At 33.2% G+C, this 25933-nt stretch overlaps 2 protein-coding genes across 5 annotated transcripts in view; one reads left to right on the top strand and one right to left on the bottom strand.

Moving 5' to 3' along the window:
• HUWE1 (HECT, UBA and WWE domain containing E3 ubiquitin protein ligase 1) overlaps nt 1-24812 on the bottom strand; it is a 45535-nt gene extending 20723 nt beyond the window's left edge. For all 4 annotated transcript variants that reach the window (XM_072545782.1, XM_072545783.1, XM_072545784.1 and 1 more), the window contains exons 1-6: nt 24479-24812; nt 21890-22197; nt 18613-18852; nt 4864-5106; nt 4535-4806; nt 211-2185 (exon numbers count right to left, since the gene is read on the bottom strand). In XM_072545782.1, the coding sequence (XP_072401883.1) occupies nt 211-2185; nt 4535-4806; nt 4864-5106; nt 18613-18852; nt 21890-22150 (2991 nt within the window). In that variant the 5' untranslated portion in view covers nt 22151-22197; nt 24479-24812. The remainder of the gene's footprint in view (nt 1-210; nt 2186-4534; nt 4807-4863; nt 5107-18612; nt 18853-21889; nt 22198-24478) is intronic.
• Nucleotides 24813-25381: 569 nt separating this feature from the next.
• The window catches only part of LOC140451866 (protein MEMO1), a 40357-nt gene continuing 39805 nt past the window's right edge, over nt 25382-25933 (top strand). Inside the window, exons 1-2 of the mRNA XM_072545787.1 lie at nt 25382-25585; nt 25682-25763. Coding sequence (XP_072401888.1) covers nt 25537-25585; nt 25682-25763 — 131 coding nt within the window. The 5' untranslated portion in view covers nt 25382-25536. The remainder of the gene's footprint in view (nt 25586-25681; nt 25764-25933) is intronic.

Genomic DNA, 25933 nt, shown 5'->3' with positions numbered 1-25933 from the left:
TGAAATTGTAAGTATCTATAGAATTAAGTATAAAGAGTGTGACAAGAGAGTTGATTATGTATTCAGTACCCCTGAAAAGAAAGTTTTATCTCATTTGATAAGCTGTAGTCATTTAATAAATCAACACAGAAGAAAATTTTAACAAATGTAGCTATAACGTAACTTAAGCGAAATTCAATACATATATGAATTATAATTATTTTTGCTTACCTTTTCAAAGAATGCATTCAATTTCCCAATGTCTTCTTTGGTAACATCACAACCAGATGGTAGTAAATCGTCACTGCAGTATGCCAATAGAAGAGTGCTTTCCCAAACTAATGATGTATATAAATCAGCTAATCCTTTTAAAACTCTTCTTCCATTTTCAGAGCCCCAATGTTGTAAAGATAGATTTCTTATTTCGGTTTGACCAGTTCGACAAATGTGAACAAACATTATGACATATCCATGAACAGCACCCATAGCATGTAATAGGGGAGTAGATTTATATGTACTAAAAGCAGTCTCCAGATCTGGAGCCTTCGCTAGTTCTAGTAGTAGTTTAGAGCCACCAGCTACTTCTTGTTTTGCACATAACGGTTTAAGAGTGTTTAACACAAGAGACAGTTGATCAAGTCCTTGGGAGAATAGATAAGGTTCATGTGACAAATTCAATATACTCTTGCAGACAGAAGCTACTGCTTGAGCTGGCACTGTTGTGGGATAATCAACTGGTAAATTAGGCAATCCAAGAACTTTTAATAAAGGATAAATTCCTCCTCTGCTTACAAATTCTTTGCAATGATCATCAGTGGAGTTATTACTTAAAATTGCATCGATAAACTTCATCGTATTGAGGATATAATCTACTAAAGCAATAGGCGTTCTCTCGCTATTAACTTGAGTTTGAGTATCAGAGTGATTTTGAGATGATGTTGATGTTTCATCTTCATCCTCTTCTTCTTCATCTGAAGAGCCTTCATTACTTGCTGTATTTAATCTAGATGAAGAAGATGGTGAAATTTCCGATTTGTTATGTCCTTTGCAACAAATATTATTAGGATCAGTTCCCAATTGAATTAAATCATTTAATAACAGCATTATAGCTCTAGTGGCGTCTTGTCTTAGGCTAGGTTGATGTCGCATTAGTTCATCCATGGCATTGCCCAAATTGCAAGCTGTATCAGCTGTCGGTTCAGAGCTACGTCTTCTTCTCATAGCTGGCAAATATTTTGGTGATACTAATATGCTAGACAGTTTTTCAAATGGTCTAAGCTTCGCAAAAGCTTCTAGTCCTCTCGTATTTAAACATAAAGCACTAAATACATTTGGAAGAGAGCCTAGAACTTCTCTAGTTGCAGGTACATCCTTTACTAACAGGGAATGAAGCACAATGTCAGTTAATCCATTGTCTTGTAAAGCAGAAAGTAATGCTGGCTCTTGATATACATATACTGTGACTACATCAGTAGCAAGTAGAAATAGGGATGGGCCATAATATTCTGCATTGGCAATAATATTTTTAAGTGAATCAGGCAAAGTACCTTCCATAAGATGCCTAATGCTTTCTGCAAATGTGGAGTCTTGGAACGCTTTTTTTAAAAAGTTCAACATTGATTTTAGTAAAGCTGCCCTTTGTGGAAGACAGATTTTGCCCTCATTTTCTGGAAGATGTACTATGTCCACAGAAAGAGTCTCTCCTTTATCTGGTGCTCTAGAAGTGCTAGGTGCACTTTCATCGTGTTCAACGGTAGTGTTGTGTTGAATTTGGTAATGCTGATGTGGTAGACAATAGTTAACTTCATTATCCAATCTGTTTATGAAACTATGTAAACCCCCATGAGTTTGAAATGCTGCCATATCAATGTTAGTAATCAAATCAATTACACGTACAGCACGTGTTACAAATGTTATATGATCTAACGCAAATCCTTGCCAGTTTATCACTTGTAATAGAGATTCCATCATTCCACAGGATACTAAAGCTTCACCTCCTGATTCGTAACTGGCCAGGTGATATAAAAAAGAAAACAAAGCTGTTGTTAAACTCACTGGAAATTGGCTGTATTTTTCAGGGCCTTGGAAATCAAATTGGTTTGTAAGTGAGGTAATACAATTTCTAACCAAGACTGGCAAAAATCCATGATACTGGCTTGCTCCCGTTACATCAATAATGTTATTTAACCGTGTTCCTGGTCTTCGACTGTCAAAGATATAAAAGAGTGGAATTAAAAAAAAATCTAATTAAAATTGCCATGTTTAATGACTCAGCTTAATAATGCATATTTAAGAAAATACAAGCGTGGGGTGTGTGTGTGTGTGTGTGTGTGTGTGTGTGTGTGTGTGTGTGTGTGTGTGTGTGTGTGTGTGTGTGTGTGTGTGTGTGTGTGTGTGTGTGTGTGTGTGTGTGTGTGTGTGTGTGTGTGTGTGTGTGTGTGTGTGTGTGTGTGTGTGTGTGTGTGTGTGTGTGTGTGTGTGTGTGTGTGTGTGTGTGTGTGTGTGTGTGTGTGTGTGTGTGTGTGTGTGTGTGTGTGTGTGTGTGTGTGTGTGTGTGTGTGTGTGTGTGTGTGTGTGTGTGTGTGTGTGTGTGTGTGTGTGTGTGTGTGTGTGTGTGTGTGTGTGTGTGTGTGTGTGTGTGTGTGTGTGTGTGTGTGTGTGTGTGTGTGTGTGTGTGTGTGTGTGTGTGTGTGTGTGTGTGTGTGTGTGTGTGTGTGTGTGTGTGTGTGTGTGTGTGTGTGTGTGTGTGTGTGTGTGTGTGTGTGTGTGTGTGTGTGTGTGTGTGTGTGTGTGTGTGTGTGTGTGTGTGTGTGTGTGTGTGTGTGTGTGTGTGTGTGTGTGTGTGTGTGTGTGTGTGTGTGTGTGTGTGTGTGTGTGTGTGTGTGTGTGTGTGTGTGTGTGTGTGTGTGTGTGTGTGTGTGTGTGTGTGTGTGTGTGTGTGTGTGTGTGTGTGTGTGTGTGTGTGTGTGTGTGTGTGTGTGTGTGTGTGTGTGTGTGTGTGTGTGTGTGTGTGTGTGTGTGTGTGTGTGTGTGTGTGTGTGTGTGTGTGTGTGTGTGTGTGTGTGTGTGTGTGTGTGTGTGTGTGTGTGTGTGTGTGTGTGTGTGTGTGTGTGTGTGTGTGTGTGTGTGTGTGTGTGTGTGTGTAAATTGCTGATTTGGAATTATCTTTCTCTTAATATGTCTAGGACAAAATTACGTAAGTATCTCCAAAAAACAACAGAGGTAAGCTTGTATCAGATAACAAAATGTAAGCCATATTTTTTGTAATTAATATTTTAGAAAATGTAAGTCAATATTTAAAAAAAAAGAATGCTAACAGATGTTACTTGTCTCCTACCTTCAATAAAACCCAAACATATAATATGTATTCAGAGTACCATCACCAATGATCAATGGCAACCTCAACATATAAAAGGTACCCACCCAAGAAAATAATCCCTATAAAATGAGCCCTAAACGTGTCTTGAATTTATAGCATAAAGGTGAAATATCAAGTTGGCAAGGTACAAGGGCTTGGAGTCAAGTTAAAGCCTATTGGGTATAGTGATAGCATGGATATAATTCTCGATCCATGAATAAAATCTTCGAAGTAGGTGATCTTGTCTGGTTATATAATTCACAACGACGTAAGTCTTTCTCCTAAAGTTCAAAGATACTGGGATTGCTCGAATGGAATTAAAAAGAGAATAAATAATGTTCTATTCCGAATTAGAACTTTTGAAATTCAGAGATTTCATTTGGTTTCAGCAATAGACGACGAAATGATAATCATCCAATAATGTAAACCTATGATTATAATCAGGGATTATGAGAAAAAGACCAAGAAATTATTACTATTGATGTGATCTAAGACATGCTTATGGAAAAATGTAGTTAGCGAAGCCGTCCCGACATAGAAATAAAGACTGAGAATGATAATGTTTTTCTTTGAGTTTCATATATGCAAACATTCAGTTGCAATCTTCTTCTTTGTGTACCGTGCTTGTTTTCAAGCGTTGGTTATCAACAACTTGTTGTATTAACAAGCTGAAGACATGTTTCTCGATCGGCAGCTAGATGAAAGAATTTCTCGATGGTTCGACCTGTCCATTGTCTAATGTTACGCAGCCAGGACAGTTGTTTTCTTCCAACCCAGCGTTTTCCATCGATTTTGCCGGAATAATTAACCGGAGTAGGGGATATTTAGAGCCTCTCATATGATGCCTTTCTCATTTTGGTGATGATTAATTCTCGCTCGTTGTGTATGATCTCTAGCACACGTTCGTGAGATATGTGCGCTGTCCACGGGATTTTAAGCATGCGACGGTAACACCACAACTCGCACGCTTCTATTTTATTAAGATTTTTTAATTTTGTTGTCCATATACATAGAACAAAACGGACCAGACATAGCACTTTAATACTCTTAGACGTGTGTTCAATGACAGACTTCTACTGCACAATATTTGCAATAGACATAATATACCCTGTAAAATGACTCCACAATTTTTTAGAACAGAAAGTCAATATATACTTAGTACAAAAAAGCAAAGTGAAGTATAAAAAAAATACTTACTTGGGAACACTTGGATTTCGATCTAAGTGAATAATAGCAGTTAGAGTGCGTAAAGCTGCACACCTAATATCAGTTAATTGCGGATCTTGTAGTTCCACAACTTCCACCAATTCTTCTAGAAGACTATTATGCAATAGGTTTGGGGCAGATTCTGCAATTGCATTTGAATATACTAGTATTGATAACGCCTGTAGTTTCGCTTGGACACTTTTTAGTCTACGTTTATACTGACCAAAATGAATTGCTAATCTCACATGTGTGAATAGCCACATCTACAAAAATATATGTCAAGAAAATATATATTTTATTTTATATAATCAAACTTGTACCTCTTTTTCGCGGGGTATGTAGTACATTGATACAAGTTGCTTCATTATTTCAGCAGGAGACAATCTCAATTTATCTATATGCTCTATATGTATAATCTGTAACGTTGGTTTGGTTGATTTTGTGTCATAGTCGTAGTCGTCCTTGTGAAACTCAACATGTAATGTTGTGGCAGAATGAGGAATTTCCTTGTCAAGTGTGCAGCAATCTGCCAATCCAAAACCAGTATCTTTGCCTCCCCAATTCTATAAAAACATAAATATGGCATTAAGTTCGGCATAGTCAAAACTGACATGTATCAAATTTTTTTTAGTTATATGCGAGGTTTGGGCAAAAATATGAATTTTTGTAAAGAGTAAATTAGCTTAATTTTTGACAATACCAAAAAAGGTTATTAAAAAAGTTTACCACAATTAAAAACACGTTCATATATGCAAATATAAATTGAAAAATATTTTTTCCTTTCTAAATATATCCCTGTATCTATGGTAACTAATTGTATGAGCATTCACGACTTTATTACTTAATTAAATTTTTCACCAAGGTGAGATTTGAACTCCTTGCATAAATTCTGTCTGTTGCAACACTGAGGCTTTAAAATATGAATTAAAATTTAACTGTAGTTACATGTATTAACATCTAGAATACACTAGCAGGAAATGGGTTAAAATTGCCATCAAAACTCGTTAGAATTTCAATAAAATTTATCATAATTATAGCATTAACTTATGAAGAAATAATTAGAATTGTTTTGACTGAGTTAACTATAAACATTAATAAACCACATATTTTCTTGGAGCGTCACAACAAAGGAGGAAATTGAAGATATAATAGATAAATTGAAGCGTAAAAACTGCGTGTGAACTAGACAAGTTATTAGTTGAAACTATTAAAGAGTTCAAGAGTGAGATATCAACTATTTTAAGTACTCTAGTAAATTTAACATTCATCACAGAAAGTTGTTCCAATATATAAAGCAGGTGTATCGACCCTTTCATTTTACCGGTTTTATCCAAGATTATGGAAACATGTGTAAATAATAGAATCATGCGCCATTTAGACAATGAAAGACATTTATTATATAAAGGCTAATATGGATTTAGACAGGGTACCAGCACAACAACCGCAACCGTCGATCTTATAACAATAATTATTAATAAAGTTGATAAAGGTTTATTGTATATTTGTATCGCTTGACTTGAAGAAAGTCATTGATACAGGTTATTACATGCTGTATTATCTAACGTGAAAACTTTAGGAAGAACACAACTTACCTTTGTTAACGGGGTGAATAATCAGTTGTCTAATATTTATTGTGGAGTTTCTTAAGTTTCTATACTTGAACCAACGCTATTCCTTATTTATGCTAATTCAAATTCAACGTTGTCATTAATAGGTACACTACAAATGTATGTAGATGATATCTGCATTGTATACTTTAGCAAAAACCCCGAGGCAAAAAATAATGATGAATTTGGCTTACAGATGATGAAAGGATGGTTAGATCATTATAAAATTACCTTTAATGCTGATAAATCAAGTTATATGGTGATAACAAGGAAAGAAGAGTGTTAACAATTAATGATAGCAGTTAGATCAAGGCCTTTACAAAAAGTGGAATGTATTAAATATCTGGGACTGTACATTGACCATAGACTTACTTGGAAGTATCACATACAACATTTATGCAAACCTGCATGCAAAATCTCACCTGCAATAGGGGTTCTTGGGCAAAATATGTAAAAATTAAATATAGGAAAAATATATATTATAGTTTAATACATAGCCACCTGTTAAACACTAATTTGGGGAAAAGCCACACATAACGATATTAACGCTCTTTGGGTGCTTCAAAATACATATATAACAAAATCTTTAGACTATAAGCTATATCACGTTTTGCTGAAATGTAAACTGTGCATATCATTAGCGCCTTATAACGCGTTATTTCTGTATAACCTTGCGTCATCAGAGACTCATGTAGATACAAACTCAAACACAGAATAACCAGCAAATGTATCTGCTTATTTCCCACCTGTGGTGGTAGCTACATACGGTGCCATCTCTTCTGATGGACACGAACGAAATATGATTTAATAAAATCGTTTTCTATCCTTTTGAGCTGTTCGAAAATGGCAAAGTTTACATTTCAACAAAAGCGTGCTATCGCTTTGATGAATAGAAACGCCAAATATATATGGCGCAAGAGCACAATTCGTCAAACGTTCCGTGCATGAATCTTATTAGAGTATCTAATGATCCTGCTAAACTTTATCACTCATCAATTTTACAACTGTAATATAAGAAATGGAGATTCCACCTTAGAGCTACAGCAATGAACACAGCTGCAGAACAACGAATAAAGTACTACAACCTTATCCCGAATATAGTGAAGGCAATGAACATAAATTAAAAAATCTAATTTATGAAAACCATTTTATAACCCCTTCAAACTGACATTTTATACATTTTTTTTTTTTGTTTCCTTTTTGTATAAATAAGTTTTCTTTCTGTTAAATAAAAATCAATAATTATAACATCTTTAGGGTAAGATGTTTAACAGTGAACCAGTGGGGTACAGTGAACCACCGAAATATTAGGAAATCTGGCAACGCCACACTTGCGTTCTACGAATATTAACCACAGTTGACTTACCAATCCATCCGGTCAGTTAGCCGGTACGTGCTGCAAAGTTTATAGGAGGTGCGAGCCAATTGTTGTTTTTAGAGGGAAAAACTTATATATTAAAGTAAGTATTACAATTTTTAATGTCCTTGCGTTGATTATATTTAAGAGCAAACCTTTTACATAATTTTCTATAGGTATTTGGCCATACTTATGTAAAATACTGGCAAGTGTGTTAAGCTTTTTACCTATTTTTCTAACCTAAAATACAATAATGTACAGGGTACACAGTGAATCAATCGACCCTGTTTCACAGTGAACCGGTTCCCTGTGGACCAGATACTTTTTTTGTGAGTGTTTCTTTAAAAAAATGTGAACTAAGTTAACTTCACTTAAAAAGTACATTTATGTTTATTGTTTTTATTTATTGGACTCGAACTAAACACGTTCTAGAATAACAATTTAAGTTTTTATTTTCTAAAATGCCGCGAAACAAAACTAAGGAAAGAAAAATTGGGGCAACTACACAGGAAAATATGAGAAAGGCTTTAGAAGCAGTAGAAAAAGGCATGAGTATATGAAAGGCAGCTAAAGAAGCCGAAATTCCTTATCCTACAATTCGCCGCTATGTAAAAAAAAAGAGAAAATCAAGGCAACATTTCTTTGGTTCCCAACTAAGAAGTAAATCTGGTTTTTTCTTTAGAACAAGAAAATGTATTAATTTGATACTTCAAGATTTGTGCACTAAAATTCTACGGACTCACCACAAAAGACTGCAGGCAAGTTGCTTATGAAATGGCGAGGCTAAACATTAAAATGCCAGATTCCTGGGAAATAAATTCCATAGCTGGTGTAGAATGGCTTAGATGTTTTAGAAATCGACATCCAGATATCTCGTTGAGAAAGCCAGAACCCTGCAGTCTTGAAAGAGCAACGTCCTTTAACCGAGAAAATGTGAAAACCTTTTTTGATAATTTATCAAATGTTCTTAACAGAAATGACAAATTTGCTGATGGCACACGCATTTATAATTTGGAGGAAAAGGGGACAACTGTTCAGAAACCCCAAAAGGTAATTGCCCCAACTGGTGTGTCGAATGTAGGAAAGGTTAGTAGCGGTGAAAAGGGAACTTTGGTTACAACACGTTGCATGGTAAGCGCAACAGGGCATGCAATACCCCCTACCATTGTTTTTCCCAGAAAGAATTATAAAGACCTGATGTTGCACGGAGCTCCCCCTGGGACGTTAAGATTGGCGGCTCCACCTGGTTGGATGAATAGTAATCTGTTTGTTGACGGAATAAAACAATTTATCCATCATACCAATACAACTCCTGAAAATCCGTCATTACTCATGGATAACCACGAATCGCATCTCTCATTCTCACACTGCCTCCGCACACTTCAGCTAAATTGCAGCCGTTAGATGTTGGACTGCTAAGTCCGTTTAAGACGTATTATTATGCCGCTTTAGAATCCTGGATGCTTCGAACCCATGGAAGCCTGTCACCATTTATCAAGTGGCTGAGTTTGTCGACCATGCTTATCCCAGAGCTATGACACCACTGAACATAGCCGCTGCCTTCTCCAAGTGTGGAATTTTTCCATTTAACAGAAACATATTTAGCGACGAAGATTTTTTGCCAAGCAGTGTTACGGACCATCCTGAACCCAACAATAAAACAGATGAGCCAACCTCTTAAACAACTGAAACGCCACTATGTAATGAAAAAATCCAAGCAGGCCCAAGCAAAATCACGGATGATGTTGCAGACTAGAGGTGTGCTTATTAGTTCTTTTAGAGGAACTAGTTCAAGAGAACTATTTCACAAAAATGAACTAGTTCAGTGAACTAGTTCGTGAAAGAACTATTTGTAGGACCGAAATCGAAATCCAACTCTAACATAACTGGTTGCCAGATGTCTCGTCTTATCATCACACAAGCTCGGCGCCGGCCGCGCGTTTTCTTCGTTTTTTCAGTCAGTCTTTCACTCTTTCACTACCGTACAAGTAGTTCGGGTTCGGAACCATTTCTTTCGATCGTATGTTTAGGTTTAAATAATGTTTTAAATTTATTTCTCAAATGTTTTGCAAATAACATTTTTTTTATTTGCAAAAAATTATTAAGATTTGTTTTTTATTAACCGTTTTAAACATAAATATGGTTCACGTATGATTTATTTTTATATTTACGTATATTTAAACTCATAGGTATCTATATTAGGTTATTTCTCAAAGAATATTACAAAAAAAATCAGTGAATTTTCTAGGGACATTAAATAACACATATTCATTCTCACTTTTACATAAAATTATATTTTATGTAGATGCATCAATCATTTTAACCACAACTTAAAATTGTTATTTCAAAATTACAATATGAGATACAACACAGCATGTCAACGTTCAAGCCAATGCATGGGCATAAGATTCGAACCATTATGATACTAAGATAAGACTGTTTATGTTATTGTCACGTTCATAAGAATCATGATCTGTTGTCTGAGGCTAATCGACACTTCTTTTTTTAAACTAGTCAGACCATCCCATTCTCAAAATAATAAATATATGATCTCATTAATTCATTATTTTCTTCTTTAAAAGTTGAGACACAATTTATAATGCAAATCGTTCGCAATGAACTAGTTCTATGAAAATTAATGAACTAGTTTAATTAGTTCAGTTGAAAGAATCGTTCACTTGAACTATTTCGATGGTGAACTACACATCTCTATTGCAGACACAGAGAAATCCATTGACCATCCTTCTCAGTTCACCACCAAAGTATTAATAACACCAGAAATATTTCGACCACCTTTAGAAGCAGGTCCTCGTGATGAAAAGAGAAAACGTAGAAATATTAGAAAAAGCGTTATAGCAACAGATACACTGGAAAAGGATGCAGTAGCTTTAGAACGGGCTAACGCAAAAGCTAAAAAAGAAACTGCAAAAAGACAGGTTTTCGCAGATTCTGCTAATACAAAAACCAAAGTTGCATTGACAAAACCAAATAAGCGTAAAAGAAAATCTGATTCAGACACAAACGAATCTGAAGAATTTATTTCTGATAGCTCTGCTGATGATGACTGGTACGAAGAACCAAGTGATGATGATGACTTAGAAATTTTGGATGAAAACTTTGCTCCTCTTTCACGAAATCCTAAAGAAGATGATTTTGTCGTGGTACACTTTACTACAAAAAAAACTGTCTGTTTATTACGCAGCAAAAATTTTACAAGATATTAATGAGAATGATGATTGCTTCGTATCATTTTTAAGATTAAAAGAGAAAAATAAAAGTTTACATTTCCCATTGAACCCCATCTAGCAAATGTAAAAATTTCAGATATTAAGTATATTTTTAAACATCCAAAAGTGCTTGGACCTAAAAGTAGACAAGAAAAGTTTTTGTTCAAGGATGATTTGTCCTTGCTGAACATTCGTTAAGTTTTTAACTCTCTATGCTTTATGTCTAATATAAGCTACTAAGTTTTTCAAATTTTGACGTTCGATCTTTTTATTTTTTAATGCCTGTATTATTTTAAATTATCCTAAATTATTACAAACTGCGTTTGTTTGTTTAATAAGCACCATTTTTGTAATAAAACATTACCTAAATAAAAATCATATACTTTTTCCCACTTGTTTTTGAGTATTGCATCGTTTGTTCATTGATAAATTAAAAGGTTCACTGTAAAATTGTTCATGGCTCATTGTGGACCACCCCTGGTCCACAGTTAATCAAATGACATTTAACAAACAAAGACTAATATCTATTACATAAATTGTTAAAATTAAAAATACACTATAAAACAATAATTTAGAAACTCTATTCTGTAGTTTAAACGAAAAAAAAAATATATTTTAAATTTTAATTTTACCTATTTTTGAGCTTTCAAAAAAAAGTGTTTCACTGTTGAACATCTTCCCCTACACATATACAAATTGTTTGTATAATTGAACCTCATCATTCAAAATTTTTAATGTGTTACAGTAATTATATTAGTGTTTGTACACATTTTTTCTAGTTTGACCCACATAGCCTTCGCTCAGGGTCTGTAATTGTATATTTAGCATTTCTGAGTGATATTTATAACTTAACTATAAAGTGATATTTATACTTTCATGGAGTAAATAACTATAAAATACACAGAAGCAGCAATTATTTTTATTATTATATACCGAATAGAAATTTTAGTAATTAACCTGGTTATGAAAATAGTACATAAATTTAAAACGCTGAGAACTGACAGAGAAAAAGCAGGTAGAATGAATTTTTAAGTCGTGTGAGCTTTCGAGTGTGGTGTTTGTAATAATACATTGTATATATGGACTTAATGACTGATGATTGGATCAGAAAGACACACATTTCAGATTACAGCCTATAAACCCTGAATTCATCTTTTTAATGTTAAATTTTTATTGTTAAGGATTCAGTGGCGTAGTGGACAGTATCTATCCATGACATACAACATAATTGTAGAGTTATGTTTCAAAACAATAAAATCATTTTGTAGTGGACAGTATCTATCCACGACATAGAAGTTTATTGTAGAGTATCAAATAATTTTTTCAACACAAATGGATGTAATTGATAACTTTTTTAATTATTGTCAAAAATAAAGCTACTCTACTCTTCAGCAAAATTTATATTCTTGGATAAACATCGATTTAAAATTATCAACCACATCAACTACAAAAGGTTAGGTTAGGTTTGCGTATTTTATAAAAAATGATTACAATTTAGTAATACAGTACAGTAATAAATATGTAGGTTAGTTACAATATACAGTAAAACCTCCCTTAACCAAAACCTTTTTAACCGAAACGACGTACAGTTTCAATAAAAAGTAATTTTTTATCGCAAAACGTAAACAATACCATTAATTTGTCAACATCGTAAAGATTACTTTCACACAACTAAAGAATGCAATTAAATACTCAACACATGTTTTTTGTTACTGTAGTTATTTAATATGTTTATATAATATACATAGTATATTATATAAACATGTACATGTTTGCATGTTAAAATAAAATATGTATTAAAATCGCTTTGACAGCGCAAATCGTCTCAGCCGTGTTGTTTGTTTATTTCTCGTTATCGATAACTCCCTGTTATGACACATTTCGTGCAGGTGACCGTATCTCATTCTTAAGTCTGTTCTTTGGTGCCGTATTTGTTTGTGGTGTTATTTTATTTTTTTTTATATTTCAATTTCATTACATCACCTGTTGTGTGAAAATATCAAACAAACGGAAACCTGTTGTGATTTCGATTGGACAAAAATTAGAGGCTATCCGAAGGATTCAAAATGAACAGATTTTACGGACAGTTGCAGCAGAGTTTTGGCGTTTCTAGTTTCCGAATGGGTTAAAATGAAAAGCAAATTTAAGGAACATGCTTCGAAAATTCCAAACAAGAAAACAATGAAACGAATTCAAAATTAGAAGGTAAATGAAGTCTATTTGTGGTTCACACAACAAAGATCCAAAGGAATAGCATTATCTGGAATAATTCAAGAGAAGACAAAAATGCTATCCGAGATGATGGACGATGAAGGTGAAAGATTTAAAGCAATGTGGAGAAAAGCTATCTGCTGACCATGATGCAGTAAACATTTTTAAAACCGAAATGGATGAGTTATTGGCGAACTACACTAAAGATCAAATTTACAACGCAGATGAGAATGGATTCAATTTCAAAATGCTGCCCAAAAAATCACTTGCATCAAAACATGAACACAGTGAATCGGGTCTAAAAATGAATAAAGAACGAATAACTGTTCTATTTTGTAGCAATGCAGCAGGAACCCACCGATTGAGGCCTATGTGTGTTGGGAAATCAAAAAAACCAAGATCTCTAAAAGATATTTCCGAAAAAGCACTTCTAGCTTTTTATAGAAGCCAAAAAAGCTCATGGATGTCGACCACTTTATTTTCAGAATGGTTCGAAAATGAATTCGTCCCAAGTGTAAAAGCCTTTTTAAAATCAAAAAATCTTCTCATCAAAACATTGTTGCTTGTTGACAATGCGCCAACTCACCCTCAAAATCTACAAAATGGTGACATAATTGTCAGATTTTTGCCACCGCATGTCACGAGCTTAGTTCAGCCGTTAGACCATGGAGTAATAGAGACATTCAAGAGACATTATAGAGGTGCATTCTTAAGGCATCTGTTATTACAGGAGACGAATGAATCCAAAAGCGTTCCCGAAATTCTCAAATCTTTAATTGCTGGAACAAACTTTTTGATGGGATTTTGATTGACGATCCTGAAAAAGAAAATGTTGAACAAACGACAGAAAAGATTGAACCTTTAATAAAAAATTTGCCAGGAATGTGACGAAATTGATCAAGAAGAGATACGTGAGTGGTTAGCGGCCGATGACTCAGAAAGTGAATTCATCGACCACGGCATCATTGATATGGTTTTTCATCCACACAACCTGAGCGTATCAGATGATGACCCAACAGACAACAGGCAGCACGAGACAGCCGACGAGATTTTCAATGCCTTAAAAGTAAGAATTTTATACAGTAGACCTAATTAGTTAATTAGAACACGACTAGGTTCTTAATTTTTGTTGTCAGTCATTGCATAAAGTTTTGTCTTTTTCAGATTGCTTTACGTTTCGTCGAACAATCGAATAATTACTATTTAAATGGGAATAAGTCACAATTAAAGGTTAAAGTTGGTTTATTGACGTTTCAATTTCCACTTCGGAAATCGTTCTCAAAATACAAACATTAGTGTTTGTATTTTGAGAACGATTTCCGAAGTGGAAATTGAAACGTCAATAAATTAACTTTAACCTTTAATTGTGCCTTATTCCCATTTAAATAGTAATTACTATAAAATGCCACAAGAAAATAGATTCAGAACAATATTATGAACAATCGAATAGTCAAAACCTCATAACGTTCTGCAAATGAAACGATGGAGAGATATAGCTGCGAAACATCGTTGTCAAAGGAAAACGCAAAAGAAAATAGAAGATTTCTTTAAAAAAGGATGTTAAACTTGTTCATTTTCCTTAATTTTATTACTTCATTCTGTATTTACTTATTAGAAAAAATTACGAAATCACCCCATAGAATTTTTTAATATCAACTTTGACCAAGAATACTATCTAATTTGATACAAGAAGAATACAAATTTTTTTTTTATCGAAATTCTTGTTATCCGAAACGGCATCTCCCAATTATTTCGGTTAACGGAAGTTTTACTGTAATAACATAAAGCCATCTAAAAATAGTAATTGAGTAAATGATCGTAAAAAATAAATTACATAGATATTGTTTTTTTTTAGAAATCATATTTGTTCTAGATACATTTTAGAAATGTGTAATAAAGGAAAACGGGTGTACAGGACAAAATATGTATGTAAAATGTCACGCAGGGGAGAGCGAGAGTCAATAACAGTTAAATTTTTGACAGCAGACAGAAAGTTATTCAGTCGTATGGAAATACTTGGCAGAAAAAAGAAGATAGCAGCAAAAATATATGATAAAACAAATAAAGAGAGGTAGTAACTTAAATGGCCATAATATTAAAGTAGCTGCTGCAAGCGTTTAGATTTGCTCAAAATACTTTTATAGACATAAATAAGTAACCAGTCTATTATAAAAGAGTATATCGATGGTGAAAGTACCCAACCTCCTATGTCAATTTTTGATCATTTTGTTTTTTTACCCTAAATTAAAGATAAATAATAATATGCATTTTTCTGTTTAAAAGCTCATATGACATTATTTCATTAATTGGCCTCTAGATCGCAGCAATATCCAGGATCTCCTATGTCACATTACTCGTTTTATACTTCTCCAAACTCTTATGTCAGTTCGCCACGGACATTAGAGTTTGAGTCCGGCTTTTTTCACCAAACCTAAATTACTACTACCTTACATATCAACAGATTCAATGTGCATTCAACACGTGAATTTATTTCGTTTCATGAATTTAAATTTTTGTTTGCTTTTATTATACCTACTTTTTATAGTATTCGTATAATAAAGAGTTGTATAGTTTTCATATAATATTCGTATAATAAACAGTTTATATAATGCCAAACACAATGTTTAGAGATTCAAATAGGGAATTTACTTCAAGAGGTCATGTTTTGGTAAATCTTGCCCGAAATATTCTTGTTTAAACTAAGTTAAGTTTAACTTTTTAACTTCAACTTAAGTTTAAACAACCTTGGTAAATTTAGATATTTTATAATATGATTGTAGCAATAAATCTAGGAATAAGTGTGGTTTGTCCCTTTTTTCTTAATTGTAACATACCTAAATTATTGATTTCTAACTTTAGAGACTCAGTGGCGTTACATACCGTTGAAGATTCTAGTAATAAGAAGGAAATCGATCTTAATTGTATTAACAGTAGGCAAATAAATAATCACACAGTAGAAAATTGCCATGAAAATTCAGTTTATACATACTCTGAGATAAACAACCTGGAATTAGCTGATAATGATCCACAAAGTTTTTGGGTATGCAATTCTGAATGATTTTGAGACCGTAACCTTTTGTTAATCCAATTTTATTTTATTTTTTAGAATCAGTAGGCAACACATTACCATCCAGCAAAGTTTCTAGTAACACATTGCTATCCAGCAAAGTTTCTAGTAACACATTACTATCCAGCAAAGTTCCTATTTGGTCAAACGACAATGCTATCATAATCGAAAAAAACGAGGACGATAGTAAAAAATGAAAAGCAGTTACCATAAATTATGTGGTAAATGAAAACTCTCAATTAGAATTAGTCAATGACAAAAAAAATGAACAGTACTAACTGCAGTAATGACACCTTTAATCAAGAGGAACTGCCTGGTACTTCTGTTGCAACTGTCATAGATACACTGAGTGATGAATATACTACAAGGAAGGGGAATCATACAGCAGAACCTACAAAGTGGAAAAAAAAACATGAAGATACAGCTTAGAAGAGAAGGTAAAATTTATTAATATAAAGACAGAAGAAAAGAAACAATAAATAAAGGAATCGTTAAAGTCGTAAAAGCTAAAGAAAGAAAGATTGGCCCTAGTTGTACCAAAGAAACCTGTAACAGATCAAATAAAAGGTTAGGTCAAATTTTTTCGGATGAAGTTAGAAACCAAATGTTTGAACACTTTTGGGAAGTTCTGTCTTAGGATGAATGAAAAACCTTTGTTTCGTCCTTAGTAGACTGCAAAAAAACCTGTCCAAAAACGAAGATCAACGTCTGAAGATAGACGAGAGAATAGTTTTCATATCACCTAAAAATAAATAATGAACGAAAAGAAGTGTGTAAGGAAATATTTTGTAACACCCTATCTATAAATAGTTGGTCTTGTCAGAACTGGGCGAAAAATTTAGAACATAGGACGAGATCTGATAAAAATTATTTATGATACCCCTTCCACTTCTCGTAGTGGTTCAAAAAGAAAAGCTCACAAAGAGAAAACTGCAAAATCAAAGTTTTTGCCGAAAGAACAACAGTAAGCTTTACCTAGAACCAATAATTTCTTCTTTTGAACAGTCGCATAGGTTGTACTTAGATGTAAGGAAACAGGACAAGAAGGACTGTCCAGAACCAGTTTCAGAGAACTTCTCGTTTCAAAAATATTTCACTATTTACGCCTAAAAAGGATCAGTGCGATACTTGTCTGCATACAGTTGGTAATTTGTCTGATGAAGATTATGCGTCACATATCAATGAGAAACAAATGACTCGGGCAAAAAAAGAGACGAGAAAAAAGGAGTACAAAACAAGTGCAAAATCCTTTCCCTTGACATGCAGGCAATAAAACTGTCACCTTGCCTAAAAGCATCTGCACTGTATTATAAAACAAAGCTTTGTTGCCACAATTATACGGTGTTTGATATGACAACATTGGATGTCTTGTGCTACTGGCTAGCTGAAATCGTCAAATTTTGTTAGCTGTTTGATAAACTATTTAGATGAGTTAATTTTAAACTAGTCTCCTGGAGTAGATCGTTAATTATTTGGAGCGATAGTTGCGGCTACCAAAATAAAAATAAAATCCTTAGTAATGCTCTTCTGCAATTTACGGTTTTGAATAATGTCACAATACTTCAAAAATACCTGGTTCGTGGGCACACTCAGATGGAGTGTGACTCAGTTCATGCAACTATTGAAAAGAAATTAAAAAATAGAGTTATCTGTTTACCTCACGAATACCTAGCAGTTACTAAGAAAGCATGAATGAAACCTTTTCCTTACAGGACCAAATATCTCACGGTTTTTTTAAATATTTTTCTGGGCCGAATTATTAATGGTAATGAAATAAATTATAAAAGAAATATAATGCACCTACTACTACTATTGTTTAAATTTTACTGTTATTGAAGAATCCTGTCTTATATTTTAAATTTTCGTACATCCGTCCAAGTAGGACGACCACAGATCCAACAGTACACCAAATGTGTGCCATTAAGTACACTCCAGAAGGAAAACTGTACTATAAACTAAGCTTTATGGACAACACTTTTACAGAACTGAAATGACGTCCGAAAAAAATATGTAACGACCCGTATCCACAAATGTAGAAAGAAAAACCAAATATGAATTAATCAAAATTCAACCATTTGCAGCAGCTTAAAACTGTTATACCTCTTACGGCTCATTCTTTTTACAATAACTAACCACATTAAACTGTTTTTATTATTCTGAAAACTTCATTCATTTATGGGTATAATATGAACTGAAAAATATAGTAAAATAAGAGTTTTTTTTTGTTTCTTTTGCTACCACATATGTCATTAATTTTATGAATACTGATCGGTACCCTACCTCCTATGTCTATTTATAATTATATTATTTTATACATGTCAAAGATTTCTTTATTAAGTTAAACTAAACTGATTTCCTAAAAGGGAGCAATGAAAAAACTAATAATAATTTGTAAAACTTATGTAAAATACAGTTTTTATGCTCTCCTGTGAAGTTGAGTACTTTGACATGGAAGGTTGTGAACTTTCACCATCGATATGTCAAATACATAAACTGAATCAAACAATATAATATGTAAATATTCGTATATATAAATTTACAATAAAACTGTACTAGATGTAATATAATGAATGAATACTTATATATACATTAATACTTACCTCTGACAAGTACTGCAGTCTTGGTAATAAGGACTCTTTTTCATCTGGTTTTAAACGAGTAAGAAAATTACTACGTTTGGAAAACATATACAGTAAATTTAAGACTTCGATGACGACGGACATATCGCTAGATCCAAGTAAAACTATCAAGTGTTCCATAGAGTTATACAAGTGTCGAGAAAATGAGTGTTCAATCAATAAACTTGTGAATCGTAATATGTTTATTAATAGTTTAAATTCCTGCAATTAAAATATTATTCGTTTTTTGTTTATTTACATTTGAATTGCACTAATATAGCAACTGAATATTCAACTTTTACAAATATATATATATATACATTATCCACTTTATTATTTTTTTAGTTCATCAACAATGTTTACAACTGTCCCTATTGTCATTAATTACTAAAAAAGAAGCTTCTCTAGCATTTCTGTCATAAAGCCCAATTATCACATTACAGTATTTCTTAGTGCTATTTCATCTTTTGAACCTTTCTCGATACTAAATTAATTTCACTTAACCTTGATTCATTTCGAGGTACTTTTTTCAAAAAGAAAAAAAAATGAATTTTATTTGAAAATATTATTATCATACAAAAGAACCATTCTTGACAATTATTTCTTAAAAATAATTTCTCTTAAATGTTAGCCGTGACGAGCGGTTAAGATGGTCCATTCTGAAGTTCCAATTCTCGATGACGCGTTCGAGCATTTCGATTGGTATTTGACCAATAACTCAAGTAATATTGGCCTCCAATGCCCAATCGTAGCCAGTTTATTCATGTAGTCTTTGGACTTTATGTAACCCCACCGGGAAAAGTCTAGAGGTGTAATGTCACAGGATCTAGGCGGCCAATTCACTGGTCCCAAGCGCAGTGGCGCACCCAGGGGGGGAGGGTTTAACCCCTAAACCCCCCTCCCCCCAGGGTCCTATTTCAACACTGTTACTCACACATTTTAAGGACTCAAAATGGAGGTATGGAGGTAGCATCATAAGAAACATTTCGGTGACCAACCAAAACCCTCCCCCCCCAGAGGCAAATTCTGGGTGCGCTACTGCCCAAGCGTGAAATAAATTGTTCACCGAATCGTTCTCGCAGTAAAGCTATGCTTTCACGGGCTGTATGGCAAGTGGCGCCATCTTTTTGGAACCAAATGTCGTTGAAACCATGAGCTTCAATTTCCGGCACCAAATAGTCTCTATTCCGAATACGGGCATTTTTGTTTATTCACGTACCCATTAAGTCAAAAATGGGCTTCATGGGATTTTTTTTTTGTTTTTCGAAAACAGTTGATCTTCTGTTAGCTTATCAAGAGCCCATCGACTAAAACGACTAGGAAGGTCGGTCGGCTTCAGATCTTCCACTAATCGAATTTTGTATTCTTTTAAAACAAGATCCGTACGTAACATATGCCATAAATATGCTATAAAAAGTTGTTGCATACGACAAGCCAAATTATTGAGAACGGTAACGAATCGATTCTTCAATATTTTCGCGTACACTCTCCGCTACCGCCTCTATATTTTCTTCAATGTGTGCTGAATGTGGTCTACTTGGTCGCGTGTTATCCAATAATGAAATATGGGCTTCAACCTTACTGATGGTACAGCGAATTTTGCGTTCGGTAGGCGGATTATGTGAACCATAAGTTGCTCTAAGCGTACAAAACACATTCTTCATAGAACGCGCTCATTTTCGTAATACAGTTGAATAATTTCTAGACGCTGTGTCGGGCTAAATCTATCCCTGATGAAATGTCAAACAATACTGAACAATAACGCAACGTCAGGTGACACGATTCATGCACGATCTCCCATTAAATCCCCATCAGAAAAGTACCTCTTAATGAATCACCTGTTACAACCAACAGTGATGCACACATGGCCATAACGAAATTCACATTAAGTGCCACTTTTTAAATCTTTGTGTTATAATCATCAATCATTTGCAATTAATTAGCAATAAAATATGCCGCCAAGATAGGCCCTGCAACAATTTTCATTGCCGAGATATAGCTATGACTATGCTAGCTTTACTGTAAAGTTAGCATAGCGATTGTTTCTCAGAAACGGTTGCAGCAATATATTGTTTCTTGGCGTAAAACTTCGGCAATAAAAGTGCTTATCTGGTTTAACATATTCGCAAATGATGTAGACAATTCAGTGAAGGCAGAACGGAAATTCACGATAAAGATTAGAGCGGAAGCCTTTCAGTTTCAGATGAAATTGTCGAAAAAGGTAAATGAATATTGCCTGAAAATCAGAAGTTTACCATTAACGACCTTGCTTTGGGTATTCCGAGACTCCCCACACCACAATTTTTGTCCAGCGGTGTAAGGCTTCTCCACGACAACGCTCAACCTCATGTCTCACATTAAACTGAACAACTGTTAAAGAGATTTTGGCTGGACTATTGTGCCCCACCCCACTCCCTTCAGTCCGGACCTAGTACAAAGTGATTATCACTTATTTGCAAAATTTAAGGAACACTTGGATGTCTTATACTTCAGTACCAATGATGAAGTCAAGGAAGAGGTTACTCAATTCCTCAATGGATTGGCAGTATAAGTCTATAACATAGGGATAGAAAAGTTGGAGCATTATTTGCAAACTTGTTTTGATAGAAACAGCGATTATGTAGAATAATAGCGTAAGTTTTAAAATGATGTATACCACTAAGAACAAAAATAAAAGATGTCTATTTTTAAATTTCATGGGAACCTTTTTACGAATGCCTTCATAGTATTAGTTCTGGTCTATTATGTGCCACTGCTTGGTAACTTCTAGTTAAGGAAACATGTTTCCTGGTGTCAATTAATAGTTCAAAGCTCTCTTGTTGACTTATTATTATTGTAAATATTTAAGTCACACAGTTCAAGGGGGCTGTTTCTGTGTTATCAAGCCATATGTGACAAAGTATCTTCTAAAAATTTTCATGCATATCTGGATGTCCTGGGTAGTACCGCTCTTTGCATGGTTTTATAGATTTTGTTTATAATTACGATGCAGATTTAAGCCATACTACTCTCATTCATTCTAAGGGGAAAATTCACCTTCATCCCAGATACCTAACATATAGATGAAAATGTAGGAGTCAACTATAACCATAAAGATAAATTTATACAGAACATTGTTAGACAAGAATATTCACACAGTTTACATTTTGATCTTTGATTTCCAGAAAAAAGTAAAAATAAATAAATAAAATTTTGATTTCATTCTATTTCCAAAGAGGACGAAATGTCATGCATTCATCTAATTATTTAAAAATCTTACCTGTTCATCATATGTATCACATTCGAGTACCCATTTGTTTTCATCATTCCTTTCTGCTGCCTGTCCTAAAATACGATCAAATACATCCAATATTTGGGCCCAATGCAGTAGTTCACATTTGCCAAATGTCCAGGACTGAATCTTAGACAGCTCCTCTAATAATTCTGTACGGGAGCATTGCTGCAATCTATCTATGAGTTCCTGACACTCCAAGGGAACTTCTGATGTACTTTTACGTACACGAGACCTATCGATCTTCATTTTAACACTGAATATATTTACTTCATACTATGAGTGTTACTAAAAGCCTTAAAATTAAAACTACATTAGTTTGATTAGAATCACTATAAATTTAATGTTTATATTAAATGAGACGCCTTGAGACAAGTACATATAAATAAAAAAGAATATCCAATTAAATAAAAGAAATGGAAAATGTGGGATTGGCCTAGAATCATTGAATATCTCAGATGAAATCAAAAATAAAAATCTTTCATGGTTATTAATGCATCTTTCCATTGTACTCTGTGCTCGTTAGTCCAGGCATGTTTGCTTGCATATCTGAGATTTGTTGAACCACCATACTCAAGATCTATCCTGTCCAAAACCAAAGCCAACAAAACACAAGAAAGATCAAAGAACTCCATCTATAAAATACCCTGTAAATGAACAATTTATATGTAGGAGAAACCACTAAGTGTCAGTGAAACATACATTGAGAACAGAGACTTCAACAAATTTCATATATGCAAACTTGCCTTGGATAAGGAGCATATAGTACAATGAAAAAATGCATCATTAATCTTAAAAGAAAAAGACATGAGAAAAAAAATCAAAGAAGCAAATCAAAAATGTGAAGCAAACCCATCAGCAGAATATAGCAGATTTTGGTTGCCATTACTAAAAGAAGTTCACAACAAGAATATATCAATACTAGGGGGTTAAAGTAAGTGCAGACATCTACACACATTATACAAACAAATAAAATAAGTCAGTAATTTGATATGCTGAGGGCAAAAAAAACTCCACCCTCAAATGGAGTGGACACCACTCAAATTTCTGAACAAAATTCTTTTCAAATATGATTATCATGAGCAATATAAAACAATTGATTTATTACAAAAAGGTAGAAAGTCAATTATTATTGATATAAATAATCTTGAGCTGAAACCATTATATAAATATTTTCTTCCATTGACTAAGAAAAAACATGAGCATCACAGTTTTTAATGTAACAAGAAAGTGATACCCGCCCAGTAACATTATTTTTATGCTGATTTACCTTATTCAGTTTTATGTACAGATGATTCCGAGTAATAATTCATCCTTATATCTTAGGAATTCATACTTATTTCTTTTTGGTATAGTTACTCAATACTTACGAGGTATATAAGATTTTTGGTACCTTGTTTAGAAAAAAGTTACTTTTGCAACTAACAGGTAGTATTATATCTATATTAGTTACCTAATATTTTTTGTTTGTTTGTATCAATAATAAATTTGTTTATTTCATTTCTGGTTTTTAATTTCCTTTCTTAAGCTCATTATATATAGATCAGAAGTAGTCTAAGTCCATTATGTTCCTACTTGATTTAAACCTATATGGACATAGTTTACCTGTAACCAGCAAGGTATCCTAAGTCCAGAAATTTGTGATTAACTAATTTTATCAGAAAAAAACATAAGCGCAATCGAAGATAGGCTTAAAAAGTTACATTATAGTCACTTTGTTTTTTAAAATTTTTGTTTAGTTTGACAGTAAATTAGAAAAAATGCTCTCCTGTAAAATTTGCATTTTGTGACTTACGATAGTTCTCCATTCAATAAGCAATTTAGACCCTTTGAGAGGACCAACGCAAATATAAAATGTAATTCTCATTACAATCGATTGTGGTTTAATCTCATATAAAAAATATGTTAAACATGTCACAAGACAACAGTTTCAGAACCTTTCTACATATTGATGTATCTAAGTGTAGATATTTGATATTAATCATTAATTTAACAATAAATAAAATTATTGAAAATCTGCTTCCTCATCATGTTTACATGAAATCACTATTTAGATGTTAGTTTTCACTGGTTTTGTCCCATAACCATAACCCATGTCTCATATTAATGTATTAAATTAAATATATTACAACTTTCCTTTTCTTTGTTGATTGCCTATTTAAAATCAAAATAATAGTTACAAAATATAAATAAGTAAAATATATTATTTTTCGTATAAATTATTTTATGCGAATTGTGTAAATACTAGCCCAATTTATTCTAAAATTTAGTTGATGTTTTTGTAATACATTTTATATATACCTACTGGTAATGCTTAGTCACCCTAATAGAATGTCAAACTACATTAATTGGGTATAACATTTTCTACAAAAAACGAAGGAGATGCAAAAGTTATACGAGAATTCATCAAATTGTTTGAGAATCATCTCAGAACAATGCCGGTAAATCATAAACTGCAGATTTTTATTTTACGAGGCCGCCATGTTGAAAAACAATTGACAAAACATAGGTATACAGAACATAAATTGATAACAAAAATAAACTCATATAATATTAATTATCATGCTCACTTCTTACCTTATTGGATCAATTAAATAAAGAAATATAATGCATCCATGGATTGTTGTTGTTTGGATTCCTTCCCTATAAATAATCAGCTAGTCAATGGGATCGTACCAATTTCCTGATTTTATGTAACTAACGGTCTTTTATGCTTCATGTGCAGCAAACTATACACCTTTTATATCTTAGAAGACGAATTATTTTAATTGTACACCTCCCGGACTCAAATTTGGGCACTTTATTAACTTGAAGTCTTTGTTTAGCGAAATATTATCAAAAATGCAGAAATTTGTACACTTTGACTTTCCACTATGTTCTAAAGAAACTTCCAGAATGGACAGGCGCAAAACAGTTGTGTACCAACTGTTAAACTATCACAAACAAAAAGCACTAGATGTGGCTGCGATACAATAAAGTAAATTCAATTTCAGAATAGTTAAACTATAAAATCTTCTTGTCTCATATCATTCATTAACAAAATACCAAAATAATATTAAACTGCAAGGAAAAAAGAAAAGAGAAAATATTTAATACATCAAATACAATTTCTTTTATCTTTGTTTTAAGATAGGGCCTCTTTATTTTTTTGCTCTAATGCAAGAAAAGATTAAGAATAAGACAATTATATTCTAATTGTTTACTGTGTTTAAAATAGTTTTTTATAAAATGTATTATTTGTCTAAAATTTGTCATTGTATCTGTCGAAATAACTTAAAATTATTCAGTATCTATGAATAAGTAGTATTAAGCAAATTTTGGAAATTGAAACTTGAAGCAATATAACAATTAAAAGATAAATAGCAAAGAAAGAAAGCCCATTGAAAATAATTATATGTATTCCATTCCAGTGGTATATTCGTAGTGAAAAGTGAAAGGCAACAGGCAACACTGACTGATGAATTTGCTATTTTGGTATTTTTGACCTGCTTGACATATTTCGGTTCAGCCAGCGCATGCTTATTGTGGCAGATGTAATTTTTAATGAATTGTAGAGTTCTACTTTTAGGAATTATTATTAATATTTTAAAAAATTTTGTTTAATTAAATACAATATAAAACAAAGACTGAGAAAGATGCCTGTAAGACGAGCCCTACACGCAGGAAGCTGGTACACCGACTCGGGTAATAAATACTAAACATTGATCAGCTGTTAAAACAATTTTATAGAATGTAGTCTGCATTCTTTGTTATATGACTTCATTTTATTTGTATTTTCAGGGGCTGAATTATCCAGACAATTGGATTATTGGTTAAATCAGGCTGACTTGAGCCATGGTCCAGCCAGAGCAATTATTGCTCCGTAAGTATTTGTCCTTTATTTCAATATATTTATTATTTAATATATCTAATTTTTATAGATACATTTAGGAAATTTCATCTTATATCCAGAAGTCACATTTCAGATTTTAATTCTGATCCATTTTGACCTGGAAGTTATATCTCTGTTTTGTCTTAACACAGCTTATGTTG

This window comes from Diabrotica undecimpunctata, chromosome 10 (genome assembly GCF_040954645.1).
Source record: "Diabrotica undecimpunctata isolate CICGRU chromosome 10, icDiaUnde3, whole genome shotgun sequence".
In the NCBI taxonomy this organism is placed as follows: Eukaryota; Metazoa; Arthropoda; class Insecta; order Coleoptera; family Chrysomelidae; genus Diabrotica; species Diabrotica undecimpunctata.
Note: the sequence above shows the minus strand (reverse complement) of the source record. Positions and strands in the feature narration are given on the sequence as shown.